Source organism: Bufo gargarizans, chromosome 5 (assembly GCF_014858855.1).
Source record: "Bufo gargarizans isolate SCDJY-AF-19 chromosome 5, ASM1485885v1, whole genome shotgun sequence".
Classification (NCBI taxonomy): Eukaryota; Metazoa; Chordata; class Amphibia; order Anura; family Bufonidae; genus Bufo; species Bufo gargarizans.
Window position 1 is genome coordinate 359,335,247 of NC_058084.1, and position 26,703 is coordinate 359,361,949.

The following is a 26,703-nucleotide window of genomic DNA, read 5'->3' on the forward strand; positions in this document are numbered from 1 at the left end:
TGACCCCATTTTGGAAAGAAGACACCCCAAGGTATTTCGTGATGGGCATAGCGAGTTCATGGAAGTTTTTATTTTTTGTCACAAGTTAGTGGAATATGAGACTTTGTAAGGAAAAAATAAATTAATAAATACATCATCATTTTCCGTTAACTTGTGACAAAAAATAAAAAGTTCTATGAACTCACTATGCGCATCAGTGAATACCTTAGGCTGTCTACTTTCCGAAATGGGGTCATTTGTGGGGTGTTTGTACTGTCTGGCCATTGTAGAACCTCAGGAAACATGACAGGTGCTCAGAAAATCAGAGCTGCTTCAAAAAGCGGAAATTCACATTTTTGTAGTTTGTAAATCTATAACTTTTACCCAAACCATTTTTTTTTTACCAAACACATGTAGAACAATAAATTTAGCGAAAAATTTATATATGGATGTCGTTTTTCTCCGAAAAATTTTACAACTGAAAGTGAAAAATGTCATTTTTTTGCAAACAAATAGTTACATTTTGATTAATAACAAAAAATGTCAGCAGCAATGAAATACCACCAAATGAAAGCTCTATTAGTGAGAAGAAAGGTAAAATTAATTTGAATGGTAAGTTGCATGACTGAGCAATAAACGGTGAAGGTAGTATAGTGCAGAAGTGTAAAAAGTGGCCTGGTCATTAAGGGTGTTTCAGCTAGGGGGGGTTGAAGTGGTTAACATTGACATCCACAGTGGCCACCCCTTTAACAGTGACCTGCACAGTGCCTGCCCCTTTAACAGTGACCTCCACAGTGCCCACCTTTTAGCAGTGACCGACCATTTAACAGTGACCTCCACAGTGTCCGCCCCTTTATCAGTGATACTAGTCGTGACGTTAGTGGGCCTGCGGTAAACAGCGAGAAGGCCACGGTGCTACTGGAGCCCCGCTGCCTTCTCAAACAGCTGATTGGCGGGGGGCCCGGGTGTCGGACCACCGCCGATCAGAAGCTGATGATCTATCCAGAGGATAGCTCATCAGTTAAAACAAAGTGCAGAACCCCTTTAAGTAACAAATATAAATATTGTTTTTTTTATTTTTTGCTCTTATTTTGTTTTGCAGAATGTTTTTGTAGACAAACCAGCAATTCCTGAATATAAAGTTTCAGATGCAAAAAAAACAAAGTTCATCATTTTACATTTTAGCACTTTTAAAGCTGCCTGGGACTGGCTTATATTATTAGCAACGTTTTATGTTGCTGTTACTGTACCTTACAATGTATCCTTTGTGGACAACGATGACTTGTCATCAACCAGAAGCACAACTGTTAGCGATATATCAGTGGAAATTCTTTTTATTATAGGTAAGATCTACTTCTCTTTGACCATGCTCATTATATGTATGTTATATTTTAATTTAAAATGTGCAAAAGTCAAACATAAAATTGATTTATTATCTTAAATTATATTAATTCAATTAGTGTTTTTTTTATTTTTTATATGTTGCTATGTAAGCCTCTTTAATTATTTTAATATACTTTTGTAGATGTCTGAGCTCAGTTGTTTTAATCTTTATTTCTGCTACATAGACCCTAGGTTACTAAATACATTTTTGGTGTCTTTAGCCACTATTAGTGGGCACTAAGGAGCTTACTACACTTTATTTTATTAGTGAGATTAGCCTAAGCTCCCTCTAGTGGTAGTTAAAGGCAACCAGAATACTAACTTTTAATCATATGTCTATGTAGGATTTATGGACCTACTGTTAATACCTCATGCTCATGACCGTATGTATTTTGCGGTCTGCAAAACACCAATCTACAAAATATGGATAACATCATGCATATTTTATGAAGGTGCATTTTGCGGACTGAAAAGTATGTACAGTCATGTGCATGATGCCGAACACTGAGTTCCAAACACTATAAACATGTAATGAAAAAAAATTAAAAAATAATATATATATATATATATATATATATATATAGCACAGAAATTTGAATGTGCATTTATAAAATTTAAAAACAATGGTTTCAAGGATTGACATTTACTTAAAGGGGTTCTCACTTCAGCCAATTTATCATGTAGAGAAACTTAATACAAGGCACCTACTAATGTATTGTGATTGTCCATATTGCTTCCTTCACTGGCTTGATTCATTTTTCCATTGAATTAAACATTTCTCATTTCTACGGTTATGACGAAATTGCAATCCAGCAGTGGTGGTCTTGCTTTCACACTACAGGAAAAAGTGCTCTGTGCACTCCCACAGTCTCAGCCACCAGAGAGGCCAGGGCTTTTTCCTATACTTTACAAGCACGTCCACCACCAGTGATGGCCAGTTCGCATTGTTCGCCCGCGAACATATGCGTGATGCCATCTTTTTTCACAAGTCCGTCGAGACACAGGTGACCCCTTACCTGTGCCTGTGCGCGAGTCGGTCAGAAAACAAGTGCGGTCAGTGGGAGCAGGCAGTTCCGAGAACAACCACTGGGGGCCTTCATCAGGCTGTTTTCGGTACTGCCTGCTCCCGGTGACCGCATTTGTTTTCAGACCGGCTCGCGGCACAGGTAAGGGCTTATCTGTGCCTCACCGGACTTGTGAAAAAAGATGGCAGCCCGCATATGTTCGCAGGCGACCAATGCAAACTGGCCATCACTCTCCACCACTGCTGGATTGTAGATTGGACACTTATAACTATAGAAACAAGCAGTGTATAATGTAGTAGAAAAATGAATCACGTAATCAAAGGAAGCAATATGGATAATCACAATATATTAGAAAGTGGCTTGCATCTACAGGATAAATACCACTTGCTGAAGTGAGACAACCCCTTGAAGGCCACTTTTTTTTATTATCTGGAATGAATGGTTCCTGATAATTGCCTCCTGTCAGCCAATGTAAAGGAGCCTATAAGCACTGCCTGTATAGTAACAAGCTATTTCTAGTAAGGGATTATTGATAACACTGTATATGTAGATAAAAGGATTTAGGCTATCTTGTCTAGTGTAAAGTACCGTAATAACGTAATAGACAACAGTGGGTGAAAATCACCTGACATTATGTTTATCACTACTATGTACTTGATTTAGTAGATTTAATTAAGTACGAAATGAGATTAGGTACTCCAAGTTTGTGAAGTGGCAGTCATTGGCTAATGAGTAAATGCATGACTGTAGAACGTCCTCTAAATATGGATTAGCGCATTTGAGAGTGAATATAATCTTGTTAAAGATAACACAGTCATCTCTGCTCAGCGCTCAGCAATAATATAAACTATATATACATGTATATATCATCTCTTATGCTATTATTTGGTAAACCACTTTGGCTACTTTCTCACCTGCATTGTTAATTCCGGCATTGAAATCTGGCTGAGATCCCTATACTGGAATTAAAAGGATCTGTTTTGATTTTGCACAACAGGAAGCATCTGTTCCGTAAGGATGCGGTTGTCTGTAATCAAAACGGATCCATCACTAAATGCATTGAAAGTCAATGGGTGACTGCACTGTTTTTTTAGGTTCCTAAAAAAAAACAGATCCATCACCATAGACTTACATTGTCTTAAGTGCCTGATCCGTTTTTTTTTTGTTTTTTTTTATGACCGGACACAAAACCGCTGCTTGCAGTCACAAAACAGAATGCTGCCCACACGGAACTCATCCTGATGCATCCTGAACAGATCTTTTTCCATTCAGAATGCATGAGAACTAAACGGAAATGTTTTTTTTTTGGATCTCAATACCGGAGAAAACAATAACGCAAGTGTAAAAGTAGCCTTAAATAGAACTTGGGGATTTTATCATTGCCTTCATGCCAGTTTTCTGGCGTAAAAAAGTCACAAACACCATGGTGCACATTTATTAATCTAAAACACTGGTTTAAATATCCCCTATAGCTGGTGGTGGATCACCAAAGTCATGTACAGGTGCCGGTCTCTACATAACTTTGGCACATCCAGAGGCAATTCTAAATGTAAGACAGCTTCATTTCTGTCTTATATTTAGACCATTGTCTATGCCTAAACCAGGCGTAGAAAATGATGAATGAGACGGGCCTACTGGCCCTTCCCCGCACACACCAGTCCTACTTTTTTAGACCTGGCATGAGGTCTGCATTTGGTGCTACAGAGATGTGTGACTTTATACTTTATTTATATTTAAAGTGTCTCTAGGTTTAATGCTTGTAAATAACGCCTCAGTGTGATCATTTATAAACTAGGTAACATTAAGGCTTTGTTCATAGAGACTTTCAAAGTCTCAGTTGCAGATTCCAGTTTGATGAGAAGAATATCGCTGCATGTATGCTTTTCTTACCAGTAAAATGACGGACACCACATAGGACCTTGTTGTAAGTCAGTGGGTGCCAGTGGAGGAAATGGCAGGCCTTCATGATTTTTAGAACTTTATTTATACATCTGCACCTTTATGTGTCTTAATCTAGGCATTTCATTAAGACATAATTGGACTTTTATGAAATAGACTCTGGTGCCGGCTATTTCCTATTAATTAGCTGCATATATGGTTGTCTTCTGCTGCCCATTTGAGGCCATTTTTTATTTATTTTTTGCCAAAGGTTGGGTACATCCTCTGATTCTCTGGTAGACAAATGTTTTAGTATCACTAGGCAAGTGTTCAAATGTTTCAAGTGTTCTTATGATAGTTTAGGCACTCCAGCTGCTTTAAAACTACAACTCCCAGCATGCAAACATGCTTGGCTGTTCTTCTAACTCCCACAGAAGTGAATGAAGCATTCTGGGAGTTGTCGTTTCTGAACAGTTGGAGTGCCAGCAGTTGCTGATGCCTGGTTTAGGCTATATAGCACATATAGCGTTAGGCTAGTTTCACACTTGCATTAAAAAGTTCTGGCAGGCAGATCCAGCAGAGGAAGAGCCTGCCAGAGTTCATCATATCTGGCATAGCCTAAGAGCACTGACGACATTAGTCATTGACGGCATTGGCTACACAAATACCTCCACAAGCAACAGTTTTGGTCTGGGTAAATCCCAGCACTAATGCCAGAAACAGGCCAGATCACCACCGTATCCCATTATATTAAATGTGCTGCGGTGGAGAAAGGTAGTATCCGTCTATGCTACCTGAATAGCCTGCTGGAACATTTTAGCACTAGTGTGAAACTAGCCTTACTAGTGGATTATTTAGGACACTGTCCATGTAAACCACTGTTTATTCAAGAGCCAAACTTATAAAGTACTTTTCACAGGATAAAATCTTAGCATATCTTTTACTCTGTACAGTAGCATTTATTCCTGTGTTCTCCCTGTCATCTCTATGACAGAATATGTTTTTTAACGCAACTTTATTAACAGCATGACATCCCATGACTGACTCATTCACACAGTTAGAGGGGTTGTCCCATCACAGACAATGAGAGCATATTACTAGGATATGCCCCCATTGTCTGAGAGCTGTGGGTCCCACCTCTGGGACCCGCACCTACACCAAGAACGAATCGGAGAAAGGTGGTGAAGGTTGCACTGCTCATGCGCAGCCATCCTCCATTCATTGCTATGGGGCCGCCAAAAATAGGCGAGCACTGGCTTGGCTATTTCCGTCCGCCCCATAGAAATGAACGAATCGGAGAACGAATCGGAGAAAGGTGGTGAAGGTTGCACTGCTCATGCGCAGCCATCCTCCATTCATTGCTATGGGGCAGCCAAAAATAGCCGAGCACTGGCTTGGATATTTCCGTCCGCCCCATAGAAATGAATGGGAGCGGAGGCCGCGCAAGTGTGGTGCGCTCCCATTCACTTGTATGGGGAGATTGCTTGGCAATGGCGTGACATCGGGAAACAAGGGGGTCTTCCAGCCAACGCTCTCCCCGCTCTGTTCTCAGCGTAGGTGCGGGTCCTAGAGGTGGGATCCGCACCTATCAGACAATGAGGGCATTTCCTAGCAATATGCTCCGATTGTCTGTGATGGGAATACCCCTTTAAGCGTTTTTTGCAGTAACCATAACAACAAGTATTACTCCAATGCCCTACTCAACAACTACTTACTTAATTAGTCCCATCATGTCAACATTGGCTCTTGCTATGCATGCATCAGATATCATCTTGTCAATTCCATGGCAAAGAACCTAAATTACACCATGTTCCACTAAATCAGGTAGATAGCGATGTTTTATATCTATGTGCTTTGACCTTGAAAAGATTTTTTCACTGTAAGCAACTTTAATGCATCCCTGATTGTCTACAAATCACACTTGGTGGTGATTTGTGCTTCAGCGAGATCCTGTAACAGTTGATTCGACTAAATCACTTTTTGGCTGGCACAACGCATATTCTGCCTCAGTAGATGATAATGCAAATGACGATTTCTACTGTAACAAAAAAATAGACTTTTCCCTAATTTGATCGATTAACCACTTGATTATCCAGCATTGTCCAATTCCAGATCTCCTTTTGCAGATATCTGTAGATTTGTGTCTTCAGTTTGCATTGAAAGACCCTTGTAACTGGGTTAGAGTCTCTTTTGTGCCGTTTATTTACTCATTAGCAAAGAATTGAGCTACCCTTGTAGCTGTGATATGTGAGCGAGTACAGGTTGCTTTATTTAATAATGCCTCCACTGCTTTTTTGACACAATACCTTTTGAAGAAAATGTTTTGTTTGTGTCTCTATATAGTGACACCCATAACTTTTACATTTTTCTGTCTATGGAGCCAGGGGTGCACCTAATCTTTCTGCTGCCTGAGGAGAAAACTGAAATGGCACCCCTCCCATGCCAATTTCTTAACATAACCCCTTTGCCACAATGAAAGCATTCATTGCCCATGGCCCTTCCGCTGCCTCCCTCTTGCTCTTACCTGGTGCTGCCTTAGGCGATCGCCTCACCTGGCTTTATTGGTGGTGTACCCCTGTATGGAGCTGTTGGAAGATACAAAGCTGTATAGATTACTTAACTTCAAACAGCATAGTTATTCCACTTTCACAGGAAGTTCTGTGCTTTCTCTCTGCTGCACCATTAGGTGCTGTTTGGGTTGTATGGTGTAGTGGTCTGGAACATGATTTCATTGCTTTTTAAAATGGCTTTTGTAATCCCGCTTTTATATTCAATCCCCATTGGAGCAAGTAGCACATTTGCTATTCTCCCAAATGTGTTGAAGGGATTGTGAAGTGGTGTAATATCCTCAGATCGCCAGTTGTCCGACTTGTGGCACCCCCTCCAATCTACTGTTTGAAGGGGTCATGGTGATCATGTGATGAGCACTGCTTCCTTTTCAAAGTTGACCTGCATGCCGTCTCTTTTGTAGCGGCATTACAGGGTAATTACAACTGCTTGTTCCATTCACTTGATAGCTTCTTCCTGATAATTGCCCTGATTATTGACTCATGCAAAAGAACTTTAAGAGAGATAAGGGGTCAATTATCAAACTTGTGTAAAGTAGAACTGGCTTAGTTGTCCATAGCAACCAGATTCCTCATTTCTTTTTCCAAAGGAGCTGTCCAAAATAAAAGGTGGAATCTGATTGGTTACATTTTGCAACTAAGCCATTTCTACTTTACACCAGTATAATAAATTACCCCCATAGTGTTTTCTGATCCTTTTCTATCCAGTCCTCTGGTAATGGATCAGGACCAGGCTCCTGTTTATATTTCCATGCAAAACACTTAATGTGAGAATGCAATTAAAGGCCTTTCTCACATTAGCTAATGTAGATGATCAAGAGTCCAACATCAGGAGAAAACTGAAAAACAATGGTGTGTGGTGGGATTGCAAAGAGAAAGCCATCGGTCTCCAAAAAGAACATTGCTGTCCATCTGCAGTTTGATAAAGATTAATGTTGAGAAAACTTGTGATTTGAAAGTTTGGCATTCGGGTTTGAGTTATCTAAGTATTCCATAATGGATTCCGTTACCACTGACCATAACAGAATTCTATGACAGCATGCACCACAGAAGCCTATAAGAGGCATTCCGTATTGCATTCCATTATAATAGAAGTCTATGGCCTGCCTATTAAACCAGGTACATAGCCTAGTAAAATCATACTTTAATTCCTTTGCTCACAGTCAATTTAGAGCACCAGACGGTGCGCTTTTTCAGTAAGAGCACCGCTATGCGATGCCTACCGACATCTAAACACTTCCGTTCCCTTTATTGACAGTGCTACACCAATTTAAAGTCATACTCTAGTGCTGTCAATCAAGGGGTGGGGGTGTGTTTAGACATCGGTAGGTGTCACTTAGCAATGCTTGTACTGAAAAAGCCTGCCTCCTAATGCTCAAAATTGCCTTCCAGCAAAGGAATAAAATTATGATTTTATCAAAAACCATGGCGCCAACAGTGAGGAGGGAGGAAGGTATTATTTTAAACTGCAGGATTACCCCTACCAGGCGATGTGCCTGGTCTAATAGAAGTGATCTGGTGGCAGAGCCACATTAAGAACACAAGTTGTTCTACCAATGAATGTTTAGCAAAATACTGTACATGACTTGTTTGAAAATCTGATCTGTAATTTTAGGTCACATTTATGAGGAAATATAGAAAATTCTGCAGGGTTCACAAGCTTTCAAGCACCTCTGTAGATAGAATGACCTTTTTTTTGTAGATAGAATATCACTTTTAAAAACCTGTAGAATACATATTATGCTTAAATGTTTCATAGCTCTAAGCTAAAGGTGTAAAATATAAGATCATAAAATAAAAAATATAAAAAATATAGCCTAGACTTTTTAAAGAAAGTAATTTGGTTAGAAACAACTGCAACATAGAAGCTTTTTTGTGGATGCAGATATTGCTTTACTGGGTGAGACACAGTATCAAGGTCACATAACCTTTTCTGCTTTAATCTACAGGCCTATCTGGCTTTATTAATGGAAGTGGAAGAGAATGCTGTACATTACGTCCAAGTTTATCAGAGAAAACTAAAATGCTATGTTTCTCTCAATTTGTAAGATGGAACTGAACTCAACATGAAAAATGTGTTTGCAGTTTGTTTTCGCTGGCTTACAGTAGAATCTATATAAAATGCCAACTTTTTTTTTTTAACACTTATTTTTATCAGAAGAAGTACTATAATTGTCTAGTCCATGCATACCCCAAACTACAAGATCACTGTTATAAATGCTATAATATAGTTCTTATACAAGAGGTATACTCCAGCACATTACTGCTGGGTCACATGCCGCTTGGGGACCTCTGAAGCCAGTGATTGGCCGCAATATCACATTTATTCGCATCTGGAATCTGGATGTTTATATGTCAGGGACCAGATCAGATGCTCAGTGTTGGAACTGAGAAGCATGGAATAGGTGGGTACCTTTTTACTTTTGGTACAGGCCTGTCCTGGCCCTAGCTAAATTGGATGTTGAAGGTAGAATACCATTTAAAGTTAAAAAAATTCCAGTTTTGTGATATTTATGGCATATCCTTAGAATAAGTCATCAATTACAGTTTGGAGGAGATCTGACTCTTGGCTGATCAGCTATTTGAAGGGCCTGTGGCACTAGTGCAATAGAGGATAGGTCATCAATATCATGAACCTGGATTACCCCTTAAATGTATGACGAATACAACAGTGTCCTAAAATGAGTAAATAGGGGTAAACATTTAATGTGCAGGTATGACTTCAATTTAGTAATGTGTACGCAGTTCACTTCTGCAGCTATATGTGTTGAAAGCGTTTAGTGGCGTATTTTATTACAAAAAGAAAAATATATACGCAGTTCACTTCTGCAGTTATATGTGGTGAAAGCATTTAGTGGCGTATTTCAGTACTAAAAGAAAAAATATATACACAGTTCACTGTTGAAGTTATTTGCGGTAAGAGCGTTTAGTGGCCTATTTCAGTACAAATTCAGTACAAAAAGAAAAATATATTCTCAGTTCACTTCTGCAGTTATATGTGGTGAAAGCGTTTAGTGGCCTAATTCTGTACAAAAAATATATATTCTCAGTTCACTTCTGCAGTTATATGGTATGTGGTAAAAGCGTTTAGTGGCTTATTTCAGTACAAGAAGAAAAATATATTCTCAGTTCACTTCTGCAGCTATATGTGGTGAAAGCGTTTAGTGGCGTATTTCAGTACAAAAAAATTTATATATACGCAGTTCACTTCTGCAGCTATGTGTTGAAAGCATTTAGTGGCGTATTTAATTACAAAAGGAAAAATATATTCTGCATTTTTAGGGGTGTTTAAAATTTCATTTTTATTTATATAGTAAGCTAACAGTATGTCAGACAGAGAAGTGCAAAGCCCTGCACAGGGAAGTGGCAGAGGCCTAAATGCTTCTGGCGCAGGCACAGGTCGCAGAAGAGTAAGGGAGCATGACAGCAGAGGTCATTTTGAGAGGCCTGAGCTCCCAGTGTCAGCTAGCGGTCGTGTCTTGACCAGCAACCCAGGGGTTCTTGATTGGTTGACTCGATCTTCGACTTCATCACAAGTGACAGCAGAGCCAGCAGCCTGAGTCTAGATTTGCAGATGAAGATAAAAGAGAGATAGGAGGCAGCGCCTCATGTGTGGTATTGTATATTAATAGGTGCAAGAGATGGATAAAAAACTCTTACCGGAAGGTGTTGTGAAAAGTCACAACACCTATATGAAGCTTGTGCTGATTTTCCCGATCAGCGTGCGGGGTGCCTGCGCTGCTGCCTAGGTTCCAGCCCCGTGCCTTGGAAGCTTTCGTCGGGGAGAAGTGAGTTGCAGAGGAAGAAAGAAGATGAACCTTTGGATGGCGCTGTCAGCAGGAGTCAGAAGCAGGTGGGTATTGATAACAATACTTTTATTTTCAGTCAACGCGTTTCAGGGGCGGAGGGCCCCCTTCATCAGGACAGTATACAATATAAAACCATCCAAAGGTTCATCTTCTTTCTTCCTCTGCAACTAGATTTGCAGATGAGCAGCTTTCTTCACCCGCATAGTAAAGATACTACTCACCAGCAGGTGGTGGCATACTTGGTGTGCACCCTGCCACCAGTCATTGAAGATCCGCTGTACTACTGGGCAGCCAAACTGGATTTGTGGCCGCAACTGGCCGAGTTTGACCTGGAAAAGCTGTCCTAACCAACCAGTAGTGTGGCATCAGAGCTGGTGTTTAGTGCAGCAGGGGCCATAGTTACCCCAAGAAGAACTCGCCTGTCCACTCAAAATGTGGAGAGACTGACCTTTGTCAAGATTAATCAGGCGTGGATCAGCCAGGATTTCCACCCACCAATGTCTGATGCATCAGACTAGATCATCCATAGTGCCACACCAACAGTTTGACAAAATAGATTGGTTTCTTCTGCCTACCTGCCTCAGCTACTAGTCACGGACGGTGTACAGGAAACAAGACAAAGCAACATGCATATATGACTCACTGGATCCAAAGCTAAGGAACCAAAAGGGAGACCCCTGCACAAGACCTGGGACTTTCCCTGGCTGCTCAGCCTATGCAAAGATCCGAAAGGTGGAGGTTTGCATATCCACGTACCTCGACTATATAACCCCTGAACACCCTACAATAGTGAGGGGACACGACCACCGGCTCCCTACTCCAGACACGGAGGGAGTCAGGGTCACCTGGGATCCAGCAAACAGAAAATAACAGATAAATGTTCAGCACTTAACTTTGTAGCAGACAGGAAAACAAGATCAGCATGCACACACACTCCAGGAGGAAGTATAAGCCGCCCAGCAATGCACCATGGGGAGGGATTTAAAGGGAAGCAATCAGTCCAACTCCATGACAGCTGAGAGAGGCTAACGAGATGAGGAACTGAACAGCACAACAAAGAGAACTCAAGGAGGAGGTTCTGAAAGGCCTCTGTCAGAGCTTCTCAGCTGTCTGGTTGTGACACTACTATTCTGATGTTGCCACCCAGCCTGATGCCACACCTCTGATGCCAAGTGCTCCTTCTTTCAACCACCTTTGTCACAGGTACTGGTAGTGCCACCCACCTCCCCACTCTTTCACTGGGTCAATCTGTGATCTCCTCATGCTGCTTCCATCTCACCACTATGTCATAGGCCCACTCTGTGGCCTCCTGATGCTGTCGCCACCTCCACACTCTGTCCACTATACCATTCAGTGGTGCAGATATATGTGATAAAGCCCTTTATGCCATGTATTAGTGGCAAATAGAGGTGGCTAAACTCTGCTGCTCTGCATCTCTTGTGAAGTCAATGTCTCCAACTATGCCCCTCTCTTGATTTACAGCAAATCAATTATTTTCATGTAGAGATCTAAGAATTATGTTGGAGGCATGCTGTATTATTGAAAAAAACTTTGAATAAAAAGAGATTAAAAAAAAAAAATCATTCATCGATGCCTTTTTGATTGAGGTTGGCCAGTTGCCTTTCAAATCGAGGCTTGGAAAGCTTAAGGTGCTACTGAATTCACTTAAAGTTGTGTATGGAGCATGCTGTGATTGTGAGGATTCGGATGCTGTTTTCCAGGAGTTTTAAAATTGGAAACAGTAAAGTTTGGAAAAATTCAGCATTGTCAGAAGTGACACTGACGGCTCTCTTGGCCTTCTCTGCAGATGGATGTGTAGGGTGGCCAGACGTCCGTTTTTTGGCCGGACAGTCTGGTTTTTAGACTCCTGGTCCTCCTGGGAACTGTCTGGAAGTCAGGAACAGAGGAGCGTGTGTGTGCTGTGGACTGCAGGCACGTCACCGCACGTCCATAAGAGCGGTGCACCAATACAGGTGAATACACTATGCACTAACCATGCACAAAAATGTGAAATAATTCACACCAGACTGCATCTATCTGCGCTATTGCTTACTGGACACTACGTGGACTTCTCTGCAGCACAGAAACCTCACCAGCACCGCATCTCGCTCTTCCAGCGTGGACAACAGGCGCCGGTGTTTTTTAAACTGACAGCCTATAACCCTCTGTTGAAAAGCCTTTAGTGGCGTATATACGTGGAAAAAAAATACTCGGCATTCACTGTTCCAGTTATATATGGTAAAGCCTTTAGTGGTGTATATCAGTAGAAAATGAAAAATATATTTGGCGTGCAGTTATATGTGGTATAGTCCTTTATGTGGTATGGACCTAATTACGTTGTTGCGAAATTATTTATTTCAAACATGTTTTTTATCGGGAAAATTTATGGGTGCAAGAAGAGCTCCTTTTGCTATAAGGACCGAATTACATAGTTGTGAAATTTTTTATTTCAATTTATTTTTTATTTTAAAATTGATAGGTGCCTTTACCATCTATTCACAATTAAATCAAGCAGCTTCAATGAGTTGAAAATATGAATGTTATGCCATCTACACACTATGTCACCTTGCCACTCTGTGGCCTCCTGATGCTGTCACCACCTCCACACTCTGTCATTGGGCCACTCTGTGGTCTCCTGCTGCTGCTTCAACCTCACCACTATGTCATAGGGCTACTCTGTGGACTTCTCATGCTGTTCACACCATCCCCACTTCATGAATGGGCCACTATTTTGCCTTTCAGCATGGCTGACATCATCATTTATTTGACCCTTCTTCTGATCTGTCAGAAGGAAGAAAAAATTAGATGCACAATGGATCCTGTCTGTGTAGCAGCTGTAAGGCCTGTATGGTCCCATCAGAATATTATGATTTGGTAGCCAAAAGCAGGAGTGGGTACAAAACACAGAAGACATGCAAATATTCCATTTAAGTGTTATCTTTGTTTTAGATCCACTCCTGTTTTTTTGGGCATTAGCAATACTGATGGATTATTGAGCAAATGTTGACTGAGTAAAGGCGTATGCTCCACAGACAGGATCCGTTTTTTGTGGGTTATTGTTCTGATAGATCAGAAGAAGGGCAAATTAATCAGTGTCAACACAAACTTACTGCTGACACCCTCTCCACTCTGTCAGGGGGGCTCTACTTGTATAAGTGTTTAAAAAAACAGGTTCTGTAGACATCTATGTGGAATCAGCTGACAAGGGTGTAAAAGGAGTGCACTTCCTCTTGACGCTAACATCGCCCTGTAAGTCTCTGTTGATACTTTAGTTATTTGGTCAGTTTTGGCCCCGTGACTGCCCAAATATGTGAAGTATGCTGTGATTCTAAGAGCGACCCCTGTCATCTGCATGTCATACTGACTCACAGTATTATTTCACTACCACAGAAGACTCCCTATGCGTGTTACTGCAAGGCACAGTGTTCTACACCCTTATAAATGCTCTATGCAGCCTGAAAATAGCTGTTTTCTAAAGTAATTTGCCGCAGATAAATTCAATTCGAAGCAAATCTTTTTGAAAAATTCGCCCAACCGGCCGAATCGATTTTTTGTGAAATTCGCTCATCTCTAGTCAAGACCGAAGAGCTGTCTAAGGACACCAGGGACAAAATTGTAGACCTGCACAAGGCTGGTATGAGCTACAGGACAATAGGCAAGCAGCTTGGTGAGAAGGCAACAACTGTTGGTGCAATTATTAGAAAATGGAAGAAACACAAGATGACTGTCAATCTTTCTCGGTCTGCAGCTCCATGCAAGATCTTGCCTCGTGGGGCAAGGTTGATTCTGAGAAAGGTCAGAGACCAGCCCAGAACTACATAGGAGGACCAGGTCATTGACCTGAAGAGAGCTAGGACAGGTCAATGACCTATGTACAATCTTAAAGATAACCATTAGTAACACACTACGCAGTCATGGATTAAAATCCTGCAGTGCACGCAAGGTCCCCCTGCTCATGTCAGCACATGTCCAGGCCCATTTCTAGTTTGCAAATGACCATCTGGATGATCCAGAGGAGGCATGGGAGGTGGTCATGTCGTTAGATGAAACCAAAATAGAACTTTTGTTATCAACTCCACTCGCCATGTTTAGAGGAATAAGGAAGAGTGCAAAACCCAAAAAACACTGTCCCTACCGTACCGTGAAGCATGGGGGTGGAAACATCATTTTTTGGGTTTGCTTTTCTGCAAAGGGGACATGACAACTGCACCATATTGAAGGGTGGATGTATCACAAGATTTTGGCCAGCAACCTACTTCCCTCAGTAAGAGCATTGAAGATGGGTCATGGCTGGGTCTTCCAGCATGACTATGACCCGAAACACACAGCCAGGGCAACTAAGGAGTGGCTCTGTAAGAAGCAATGGGCTAGCCAGTCTCCAGACCTGAACCCAATCGAAAATCTTTGGAGAGAGCTGAAACTTAATGTAGCCCAGATCTGGAGAAGATCGGTATGGAGAAGGGGGCCAAAATCTGTGCTGCAATGTGTGTAAACTTAGTCAGAAACTACAGGAAGCATCTGACCTCTGTAATTGCAAACAAAGGTTTCTGTACCAAAAATTAAATTCTGTTTTTCTATTTTATCAAATAGTTTTTTCATAAAGTAAATAAATATTTAAAAATCATACAATGTGATTTTCTGTATTTTTTTTCTTAGATTCTCTCACAGTTGAAGTGTACCTACAATATAAATTGCCAGTGTACCAGTGTACTTTTTTTTTTCTCACTGTATGACTATATGATGTTTAAAAGAGTTGTCTCATCTTGCCATTATTCCACCTTTCAGTAGCAACCTTTGCCATGCATTACAGGTATTAAAACAGTGTAGCACAATGAGCTATGCTGCTTCTGAGGGAAAAAGCATAGCTGTGCTACGCTGTTTCAGTAGCTCTCATGTACGACAATGGAACACTGTGCTGTTTCCTGACCGGGAGTTGGTTGGGACAACTTGCCTTAGTAATGTCAAGATAAGAAAACCCCTTTAAGCAGTTATCCTGTTGTGCACAATTTCAATCCACTTCATTTCTATGTAACTGAATCAGATTTAGAGATAAGCAAATCAGTTCGAAACTAATTAAATTTATTTCAAATTTCACAAAACTTCAGCATTCCATTGAATCTGAATATTTTCTGATTCAAATTGCTCAAAATGGCATCAGCCATTTTTAAGAGCAAAAGGCAGCACAGCAGGGCAGGGGGGATGATGAAGTAGGATCACATGACACTGGGCAGAATCCTAGCAGGCAGGCTTGTCCATAATGCCTTGTAGTCAGCCTCAGCCAATCAGGAGGGATGAAATTGGCATATACCATAGGCACTATATAAGATCCAAAGCAGTGTATGTGTATTCTGAGCTAGTATATTGTTATTAAGTGACATCTGTCAGAGAGAAAGCAAAGAAGGCTTATCCTTAGACACACAATACAGCTGGTTTAGGGTCAGAAATATGCAGTTTTAGTGATGATATAGCATCTAGATTAGTGTTGAGCGAGCATGCTCGGCCGAACAGCAGTTCGGCTGGAGTATCGCTATGCGCGGCACGTCGTAGTGTTTGACTGAATACTGTGTATGCTCAAGCACAATTGAACACAATGAAAATCAAAGGGAGACACGATGTAATGACCGGCAACACACACAGGGAGGAAAACAGGGAAAGCCCTGCCCAAGGGAGAGGGAAAGGTGGTGACCCCTAACTCACCTTGCAGCTGGCACCTGCCTGCCCTGACGTCCCTAGACGGGTTCCTCACCCGTGCGGCGATCACGTGCCTAAACCCTGGCTTTCCCTGAAATGAGCCCTAGATAATGAACGGGCCGGTGGGATCGCTAGTCCTCACCACTGCACTAAGAGGGAAACACCAGGGAGAGGACAGACAAACACAGACAAACACAAACACCCAGGTGGACGACAACAACTGTCCACAAAGGTCCAACAGGGATCCGGAGGGTAGCGTTCTAAGGCAACACTCAGAGAACGCAGCAACACAGCTCCAGTGGGTCAGAATAGATGTCCAGGCAGGAAGCTCTATATCTGGCAACCAGAGAAGTGTGAGAGGGGAATATAAGGAGGATTGGGAGTGCTGGACAAGGAACAGCTGAGAGAAGGAGCTACGGATCCCTGAGTGAGCCAAAAGGGTTTGTAAAGCAAACCCAGAAAGCTACAATAAGGAAACTTCCCTATCTGACATAGAGTGTGCAGCCAACCGCTGCGACCTCCTGACCCCGGGTACAACGGAGTCAGGCGTGGCTCTTGACACCCTCGTGACAGTACTCCCCTCTCTACGAGGGGCCTCCGGACACTCAGGACCAGGTCTCTCAGGATGAGAGGCATGAAAAATCCGGACTAGCCTGTCGGCGTTTACCTCAGACGCAGGAACCCACATTCTTTCCTCGGGACCGTAACCTCTCCAGTGCACCAGATATTGGAGAGAGCGGCGGACCCGACGAGAATTAACAATTTTGGATATCTGAAATTCCAAACTACCATCCACGACAACAGGAGGGGGTGGCAGCGGTGACGGTTCTAGAGGTGGAACATATTTTTTGAGTAACGACTTATGAAAGACATTATGGATTTTAAAAGTCTGAGGTAACTCCAGGCGAAAAGCCACGGGGTTGATGATGGCTACAATCTTGTAACGACCAATAAACCTAGGACCCAGTTTCCAAGAGGGAACCTTCAACTTGATATTCCTAGTAGACAACCACACATAGTCATTCACTCCTAGGTCCGGACCTGGCGACCGTCTCTTATCAGCCATGCTTTTGTATTTACCTCCCATATTTTTCAAGTTAGCTTGCACCTTCTGCCATACTGATGAAAGAGATGACGAAAACCGTTCCTCTTCGGGAACCCCAGAAGACCCCCCCTCTTTGAAAGTACAGAATTGGGGATGAAAACCATATGCACCAAGAAAAGGTGACTTGCCAGTGGATTCCTGACGGCGATTATTTATGGCAAACTCAGCTAACGGTAAATATGACGACCACAACTCTTGGTTTTCAGACACAAAACATCTTAGATATGTCTCCAGGTTTTGGTTGGTACGCTCAGTCTGTCCATTCGACTGAGGATGGAAAGCTGAGGAAAAGGACAAGTGAACCCCCAAACGGGAACAAAAAGCTTTCCAAAATTTAGAAATAAACTGGGTTCCCCGATCCGAAACAACATCGGAGGGGACCCCGTGAAGCTTCACGATCTCACTGACGAATACCTGAGCAAGAGTTTTAGCATTAGGTAGTGCGGGTAACGCAATAAAGTGTGCCATTTTGCTAAACCTGTCCACTACTACCAAAATCACTGTTTTACCCGCAGACAAAGGTAAGTCAGTGATAAAATCCATAGACAGATGTGTCCATGGTCTATTGGGAATGACGAGTGGTAATAGAGACCCTGCAGGACGTGTATGTGAAACTTTTGCGCGCGCACAGGTAGAACAAGAAGACACAAAATCCAATACATCCTGACGCAACCTTGGCCACCAAAAACGACGAGACAATAGCTCTAAGGTTGCTTTACTACCCGGGTGCCCAGCAAGTGCCGAATTATGATGTTCCTTTAATAATTCGAGACGTAGGTTCAACGGTACAAACAATTTCTCTGAGGGGCAAGAGACCGGGGCGTCCCCCTGGGCCTCTAACACCTTCCCCTCCAAAGCAGAGTGTACCGCAGAGACAACTACTCCTCTTTGTAGAATGGGTACCGGATCACTCACATTACCCCCTCCAGGGAAACAACGAGATAGTGCATCAGCCTTGGTATTCTTTACCCCAGGACGATAGGTAATCACAAAGTTAAACCTGGTAAAAAATAGCGACCACCTAGCCTGTCTAGGGGTGAGACGCTTAGCTGATTCGAGGTACAGCAGATTTTTGTGGTCCGTAAACACAGTGACGGGGTGGACTGCCCCCTCTAAAAAGTGACGCCACTCCTCAAACGCAAGTTTAATAGCTAACAGTTCCCTATTGCCAATATCGTAGTTCTGTTCTGCTGCAGATAGTTTTTTAGAAAAGAAAGCACAAGGACGCCATTTGCCAGGAGACGGACCCTGAGACAGCACAGCCCCCACTCCCACCTCTGACGCATCGACTTCAACAATAAAAGGCTGGGAGACATCAGGTTGGACTAGTACAGGTGCTGAGGTAAACCTCTCTTTTAGAGAGGAAAAAGCAACTTTAGCGGCGTCAGACCATTTAGAAAAATCAGTCCCCTTCCTAGTCATGTCAGTAAGGGGTTTTACAATCACCGAATAATTTTTAATGAATTTCCTATAGAAATTCGCGAAGCCCAAGAACCGTTGTAGTGCTTTGAGGTTCTCAGGAAGATCCCAATCCAAAATTGCCTGGACCTTCCTAGGATCCATACGGAAACCTGACGCAGATAAATAATAACCTAGGAATTGTATCTCCTGAACGGCAAAAACACATTTTTCAATTTTAGCATATAATTCATTCGTCCGTAGGACCTGTAGTACTTGTCTGACATGCTCCTCATGTGTTTTCAGATCAGACGAATAAATTAAGATATCATCTAGGTATATTACCACAAACCTGCCGATTAGATGACTAAAAATGTCATTAACGAAATGTTGAAAGACGGCAGGAGCATTGGTCAGGCCGAAAGGCATAACTAGATTTTCATAATGCCCCTCAGGGGTGTTAAAAGCTGTTTTCCACTCATCCCCCTCTTTAATACGAATCAGATTGTAGGCCCCCCTAAGATCGAGTTTGGAGAACCACCTAGCACCCGCAATCTGGTTAAACAGGTCAGGAATGAGAGGAAGAGGGTATGGGTCTCGGATGGTTATCCGATTTAATTCACGAAAATCTAGGCAAGGACGCAGGCCCCCATCTTTCTTTTTAACAAAGAAAAACCCTGCAGCCACGGGTGAAGAAGAGGGTCTGATGTGTCCCTTAGCCAAACTCTCGGAGATATAATCCTTCATGGCTTGTCTCTCTGGACCTGAAAGATTATATAACCTGGTCTTGGGCAATTTTGCGCCGGGAATAAGGTTAACCGGGCAATCATAAGGACGATGAGGTGGTAACTTCTGACAACCCTTTTCAGAAAAAACGTCCTCAAAGTCCGAAACAAATGTAGGTAGGGTAGTTATGGAGGCGACTAAGCAATTGCTATTTAAGCAATTTTCTCTGCACGGCTCACTCCACTCCAATATCTCCCTGGCCTGCCAATCCACCACTGGATTGTGCGCTACCAACCAGGGAAGGCCCAGCACCACCGGAGTGGGAAGCCCCTCCAGAACAAAACATGAGAGCATCTCGTTATGGTGGTCCCCTACCCGAAGGTGTAAATTATGAACGATGTGGGTGAGGTTTCTCTGAGACAGAGGAGCAGAATCTATAGCAAATATGGGAATAGGTCTCTGTAACGTACAGAGAGACAAACCCATAGTGCGGGCAAAATGGGCATCTATCAAATTTACCCCTGCTCCACTGTCTAGAAAGAAAGAAACAGTCTCTGTCTTATCACCAAAAACAATAACCGCTGGCAACACAAATTGCGATGTACGTATGGAGGAAACGTATACCCCCCGGCTGACATCCTCCACACAGCCTGGGGTTAGTAGTTTTCCGAAGTTTTTTTTGTTTCTGAGGAAAGAAGGACAGACGTTAATGAAATGACCCCTCTCCCCACAAAAAAAACAACCCCCACGCCTACGGCGAACCTCAGGAGGACGGACCTGACGAGTAGTTCCTCCTAGCTGCATAGGCTCGTCTATGTCCGTACAGACTAACTGCTGCTTGGGAGGGGTTACCAATGGCTCCTGTTTTTTCAACCTGTCCCTAAGGCGTCTATCTATACGGATAGAAAGGGACATAACTGCATCAAGGGAAAAGGGGGTCTCATACAATGCAAGCGCATCCTTAACCCTTTCGGATAACCCAGAGCAGAACTGACTCCTGAGAGCCGGGTCGTTCCATTGGGTATCCGTAGCCCACCTACGGAAGTCAGAGCAATACTCCTCTACCGGCCGCTCTCCTTGTAGGAGTCTCCGTAATTTTGATTCAGCCAGTGCGACTCGGTCAGGGTCGTCATATATGAGACCCAAGGCCCCGAAAAACTCATCCACTGACCGAAGAGCCTGGGAATCAGTAGGTAAAGAGAACGCCCAGGACTGCGGGTCCCCCTGCAGCAGGGAAATAACAACACCCACCCGCTGTTCTTCATTACCAGAGGAGTAAGGACGCAGTTTAAAGTATAGTTTACAGGCCTCACGGAACGTCAAAAACTTGTCCCTTCCCCCAGAAAATCTGTCAGGGAGAGGGACCTTGGGTTCCGCAACAACCTGGTTACCAGTAGCAACCGCTGGGCTTGCGGTCTGTTGTAATTGCTGCTGTTGCTGGAGGACCGACGCCTTCAATCCTGCCACCTCCAAAGACAGGCCATGAAATTGTTCGGACAGAGCAGCAATTGGATCCATACTGGATTCTAAGTAGGTAAAAAAAAAAAAATTTTTTTTTTTTTTTTTTTTACCTACACAAAAATAAGGGCCAGATATAATGTAATGACCGGCAACACACACAGGGAGGAAAACAGGGAAAGCCCTGCCCAAGGGAGAGGGAAAGGTGGTGACCCCTAACTCACCTTGCAGCTGGCACCTGCCTGCCCTGACGTCCCTAGACGGGTTCCTCACCCGTGCGGCGATCACGTGCCTAAACCCTGGCTTTCCCTGAAATGAGCCCTAGATAATGAACGGGCCGGTGGGATCGCTAGTCCTCACCACTGCACTAAGAGGGAAACACCAGGGAGAGGACAGACAAACACAGACAAACACAAACACCCAGGTGGACGACAACAACTGTCCACAAAGGTCCAACAGGGATCCGGAGGGTAGCGTTCTAAGGCAACACTCAGAGAACGCAGCAACACAGCTCCAGTGGGTCAGAATAGATGTCCAGGCAGGAAGCTCTATATCTGGCAACCAGAGAAGTGTGAGAGGGGAATATAAGGAGGATTGGGAGTGCTGGACAAGGAACAGCTGAGAGAAGGAGCTACGGATCCCTGAGTGAGCCAAAAGGGTTTGTAAAGCAAACCCAGAAAGCTACAATAAGGAAACTTCCCTATCTGACATAGAGTGTGCAGCCAACCAGCTGCGACCTCCTGACCCCGGGTACAACGGAGTCAGGCGTGGCTCTTGACACCCTCGTGACACACGAGCATTAAACCAGGCACCCTCTGCTCTGAAGAAGAGAGGTAGTTTGGTTCACAGAGAAAGGTTAGAAATTGATAGAAACACCACTGAAATGGTTTTTAAAAAGCATGGGTAGGATGTCTGGATGCATCTTGGACTCCCATTACCTATGACATACAATAGACAACCACCCAAAGGCTATATGCCAAAAGCCAGGTATGTGCAAGCCAACAATCTATCCATGAGACAGATACAGTCAGCATACCTTACAATGGCAGCCTTGTGCATTATGAGACATTCAAAACCGTTTTTTTTTTCTCAGATAGGAATATTTACGATCACTCATAAATGTTCCATCCCATAATCAGACTTTATTACATACTTTCTTATCAAGTTCTATCACTCCTAAACGTTCCATCCTGTCTAAGGCATTCAAAACCAGCTCTCATCTGACAGAGACAGTAAATCTCAAAGTTGCTTCGTAACTGTTGGATGGCTTGGGTGGACCTGCACACCTAGATCATTATCATTAGGGTGACAAAAGGTTTTCTGATTGTCCTAACATAATATTCAATAACCTTTCTATACAGTTTTGTCATGTAAACTCATTTGCATAAACATAGGTATGTGGGAAAGACATGCAAATGAGCAGAATCTGCATTGTCTTTCAGCTGAAAACAATTTCCATGGAAAATTGGCAATTAAAATTTGAGTGTCACGGCTGAGGATGGGGAAAACCCTCAGCCGTGCGATGCCAGAAGATGGAGTCGCTGCAAGGCCAGAACAGATATCAGGGAGCAGGTCACCTCCTATCATATCCCTAACTCTGACCCTGACTCCTAGCTGTATGAGCCGACCCTGATGGTAGGAGGGCTCATACTCCGGAACCTTGAAGTCCCTACTAGCCCTCAGGGTTGCCCTCAACTAGGAGCAGGGTAAGATGGCGTGTTACTCCTAGGCACGGAGGAACAGGAGTCTCACAGGCCAGGCTACAATAAAGGGGAATCATAAACAACTTATGGCAATGGCAGGTAAATGCAACAAGTATAGCACCTACCTGCCACAGACACAAAGCCTGGAACCCATGCAGACGCGCTGCTGTCCAAAAAACACACACGGACACAGCACACACCACACAACACACAGAAACACAGGACCATAAGCTGCAATAAACAAACATACCAAAAACACACCTTCATAACATCATGTGTGACATAACTTATGACCACAAGGGTGGCCCCCACTGGCAGATGGTGAATTACCAGGAGGATGTCTCCAGCAAAGCATGGCTGAAGAAGCCCTCAGCTTCAAGTCTCCAAAGAGGCTTTATAGCCTAAAGTGGCCACACCCACACAGACACACACAGGAAAGGGAATTAACCCTTCCAACACCAACCAGGGAAGTGAAACCACTTAAAGGGGAATACACACACAAACACACTGGAGCTGTTACCACTGGCAACGACATGCATGGCAACCATGTCCTGGGAGTCAGCCAAAAGGCCGAGACACTGCCACCACATGTACAATATAGAACACGTTGCCACGGGCAGCCACCAGTGAAGGGAAGAGTCACAGTGCACACACCGTAACCTCGTGCACACCAAACACATAAAAGGCACACCTACAAAGACGGGTAGCCAGGTGCAACCGCATGCACAACATAGCAAGCTGCCTCGCAACAGCTCAGGCTGCTATGCTGCCACATAAACAATGTTGCCAGCGGCAACCACAGGTGAGGCAACATACTACAGCCCTCACCTGTGATTGACAACCAGACCTAGACCGCAGGCAACTGCATGCAGTTACAGGAGTCACGACCATGACCATGGTCTTGACATTAAGATTACAATATTTGCGATCTACACTACAGAACAGATATAAAGCAACTTTGAGGCTTACTGGCTCTCAATCAGATGAGAGCCGGTTTTTAATGTCTCATAGTGCACAAGGCTGATATTGTAAGGTGTGCTGACTGTATCTGTCTCATGGATAGATTGTTGGCCTGCACATACCTGGCTTTTGGCATATAGCCTTTGTGTGGTTGTCTATGGTATGTCATAGTTAATAGGAGTCCAAGATGCATCCAGATGTCCTTCCCATGCTGTTTCCAAACCATTTCAGTAGTGTTTCCATCAATTTCTAACCTTTTTCTGTAAACCAGACACCCTCCCCTCTTCAGAGCAGGTTTATTGCTATGGTTCTCCCATTGACTTTCTTTATACTCAGTTGCTTGGTAGAGCACACGAGCATCCCGATGTGGTCGGCCAGAGCACCCGAGTACTTTGGTGCTTGATCAACACTAATCTAGATAGTTAGAGTTAATTAATTAACAAAAAGATTTTAGTTAACGACAATGCAGGGTCAGACTCAGTGTAGTATTGTGCATGTTACTAGGCTGTAGTCATTTCTATACAGTAAGTATAGTGGCTAGATACAAGGGGTGTTCAATAAGTTATCTACCTGAATATGAAAAAAATAATTTTTGAGAAAATTTTACTTACTACTTTTCAATGTAATCCCCCTTGACTTCAACACACTTATCCCACTTCATGTCCAGTGATCAGAAGCCCTTAGAATACAAGGTGACTTCTTGATGCTGCACCTCGTTAACTACATTATTATCAAGAAATTGTTGCCCAACCGAAATTTCTTTAAGTTCCAAAAGACAAAGTAATAACTAAAAGCCAGGTCTGGACTGTAGGGTGGATGGTTAAGCTCCATGAAGCCACATTCCTAGATAGCAGCTTGTGATTTACTAGACTTGTGAGTAGTGTTGATTGGGAATATTCTGATTGCAAATTTTATCGCGAATATCGTCACTTTCAGAATTTGCGAAGATGTAGAATATAGTGTTATATATTCGTAATCGCGAATATTCTAGATTTTTTTTCCATCAGTACCCTCACTGCTTCTTGCTTGTGGGCCAATGAGAAGGCTGTAATATCTTTGTCAGAGCTTAGCAACATCCGTAACAACCAATAGGAAAGTTGCCTACCCCTTTACAATATAAGAAACTCCCCAGCAGCCATTTTCTGCAGTTTTTTTGCAGTTATGAGAGAGAGAGCAGTGACATTGCTGTGCTCTGTTCTTTCATCTGGATCCTATTTCTTATCCAATTGCATTAGATAGTTAGTTAGCTCATATATATAATACAGATAGTTAGTGGGAGATAGTCAGTGTAGGTTAGATAGTGATATAGTGTAGCTGATAGGTTCCAGTTCAGGGTGTTAGGTAGTGTGATAGGAATTACTGTTTCACTGCTGTCCATGCTACAGGCATAGTGCTGTGATGTCACAACAATACTTAGTGCACCAATCAGTAATATCTACTCAGACCTGATAAAATGTGAAGTTGCATGTATTGCTCAAAAAATACACGCATCATTAGTGGCGATTTGCGCAATCGCCAAAAAAATTACTGGAGATTATGAATTCTAGAATTTGCAAATTTATAGCAAATATTATGCGAAAATTACTGAAATATAGTGAAAACGAATATTGCCTATGTCGTTCATCTCTACTAGTGAGCTGGCGCATTGTTGTAAGGCAGCAACACACCTGTTGACAACTTCCCTTGATATTGCTCTTTGTTTGCCTCATGTAATGCCTTCATTGTTGAAGCATAGGTGTCTCCTGTAATGGTTATCTTGTGTGACATAAATTCTAGTAATGAAACACCTTCTATATTCCAAAAATCTGTTGCCATGATCTTCCCAGGTGACTGCTGCACACAACATTTCTTTGGAGTTGGTCAACCCTTGTGCTTCCATTGCATAGACTCTTGTTTGGTCTCTGGATCAGAGTGTTGGACCCATCCTGGATTTTCTATAAGTGTGTCTAAATTATCTAGGCTAAATTCCCCGACGGTCGTTTCACAGCAAACTTTGCACGTTCGCCAAACATGCAAACATAAGACGATGTCCGCCGGCTCCATATTCTTTTGCATTGCGCCGAACTTTGACCCATGACATGACTCATCCATCTGGTGGGACAGGACAGCCAATTGAGATGTTTCAGCACATGGACACACTCCCTACCCTATAAAAGAACCCGATCTGACAGCCATTTTACATTCTGTGTTTTGCCAGTGTAGGGAGAGGTTGCTTTGTGGAGCATGGACAGTTAGGGATACCAAACACTAGCTAATAGGGCTACAGAAAGTTATTTTAAGGACTGTTATAGGTGTGCTATCGATAGGTGTAATATACTGAGGCGTGTGATATACTTATAATATACTTTCTAACATAGAAAGTATATTATAGTGCATTTGTATTGTGCAGCAGTTGTGTCCGGTTCTGCTGCAATACCGCAGCTGTATAAAGGGACAAACATTATTGGAACAGCTAATTGCAATGAGTGTGATATACCTCTTGCCCCAAAATAAACTGATTGAGGGATGTGATATACCTTCTTCCACAAAATACTGATTGAGTGCTGCGATATACCTGTTGCCACATATAAACAGGGTGGTGTGATATAACTGTTGTGGCAAAAAAAATAATTGAGGGGTGCGATATATCTGCTTCCACAAAATACTGATTAAGGGGTTCGATATAGCTGCTTCCACCAAATATTGATTGAGGCCTGCGATATACTTGCTTCCACAAAATACTGATTAAGGGGTTCGATATACCTGTTTCCACCAAACATTGATTGAGACCTGCGATATACCTGCTTCCACAAAATACTGAATAAAGGGTTTGATATACCTGCTTCCACAAAATGCTGATTAAGGGGTTCGATATACCTGTTTTCACCAAATATTGATTGAGGCCTGCGATATACCTGCTTCCACAAAATACTGAATAAGGGGTTTGATATAACTGCTTCCACAAAATACTGATTAAGGGGTTCGATATACCTGATTCCATAAAATATTTATTGAGGCCTGCGATGCAACTGCTTCCATAAA

At 42.8% G+C, this 26,703-nt stretch overlaps 1 protein-coding gene across 1 annotated transcript in view; it reads left to right on the forward strand.

Moving 5' to 3' along the window:
- The window catches only part of KCNH8 (potassium voltage-gated channel subfamily H member 8), a 638,835-nt gene that overhangs the window by 365,395 nt on the left and 246,737 nt on the right, over window positions 1–26,703 (forward strand). The window contains exon 5 of the mRNA XM_044294135.1: window positions 1,082–1,322. Within this exon, the coding sequence (XP_044150070.1) occupies window positions 1,082–1,322 (241 nt within the window). The remainder of the gene's footprint in view (window positions 1–1,081; window positions 1,323–26,703) is intronic.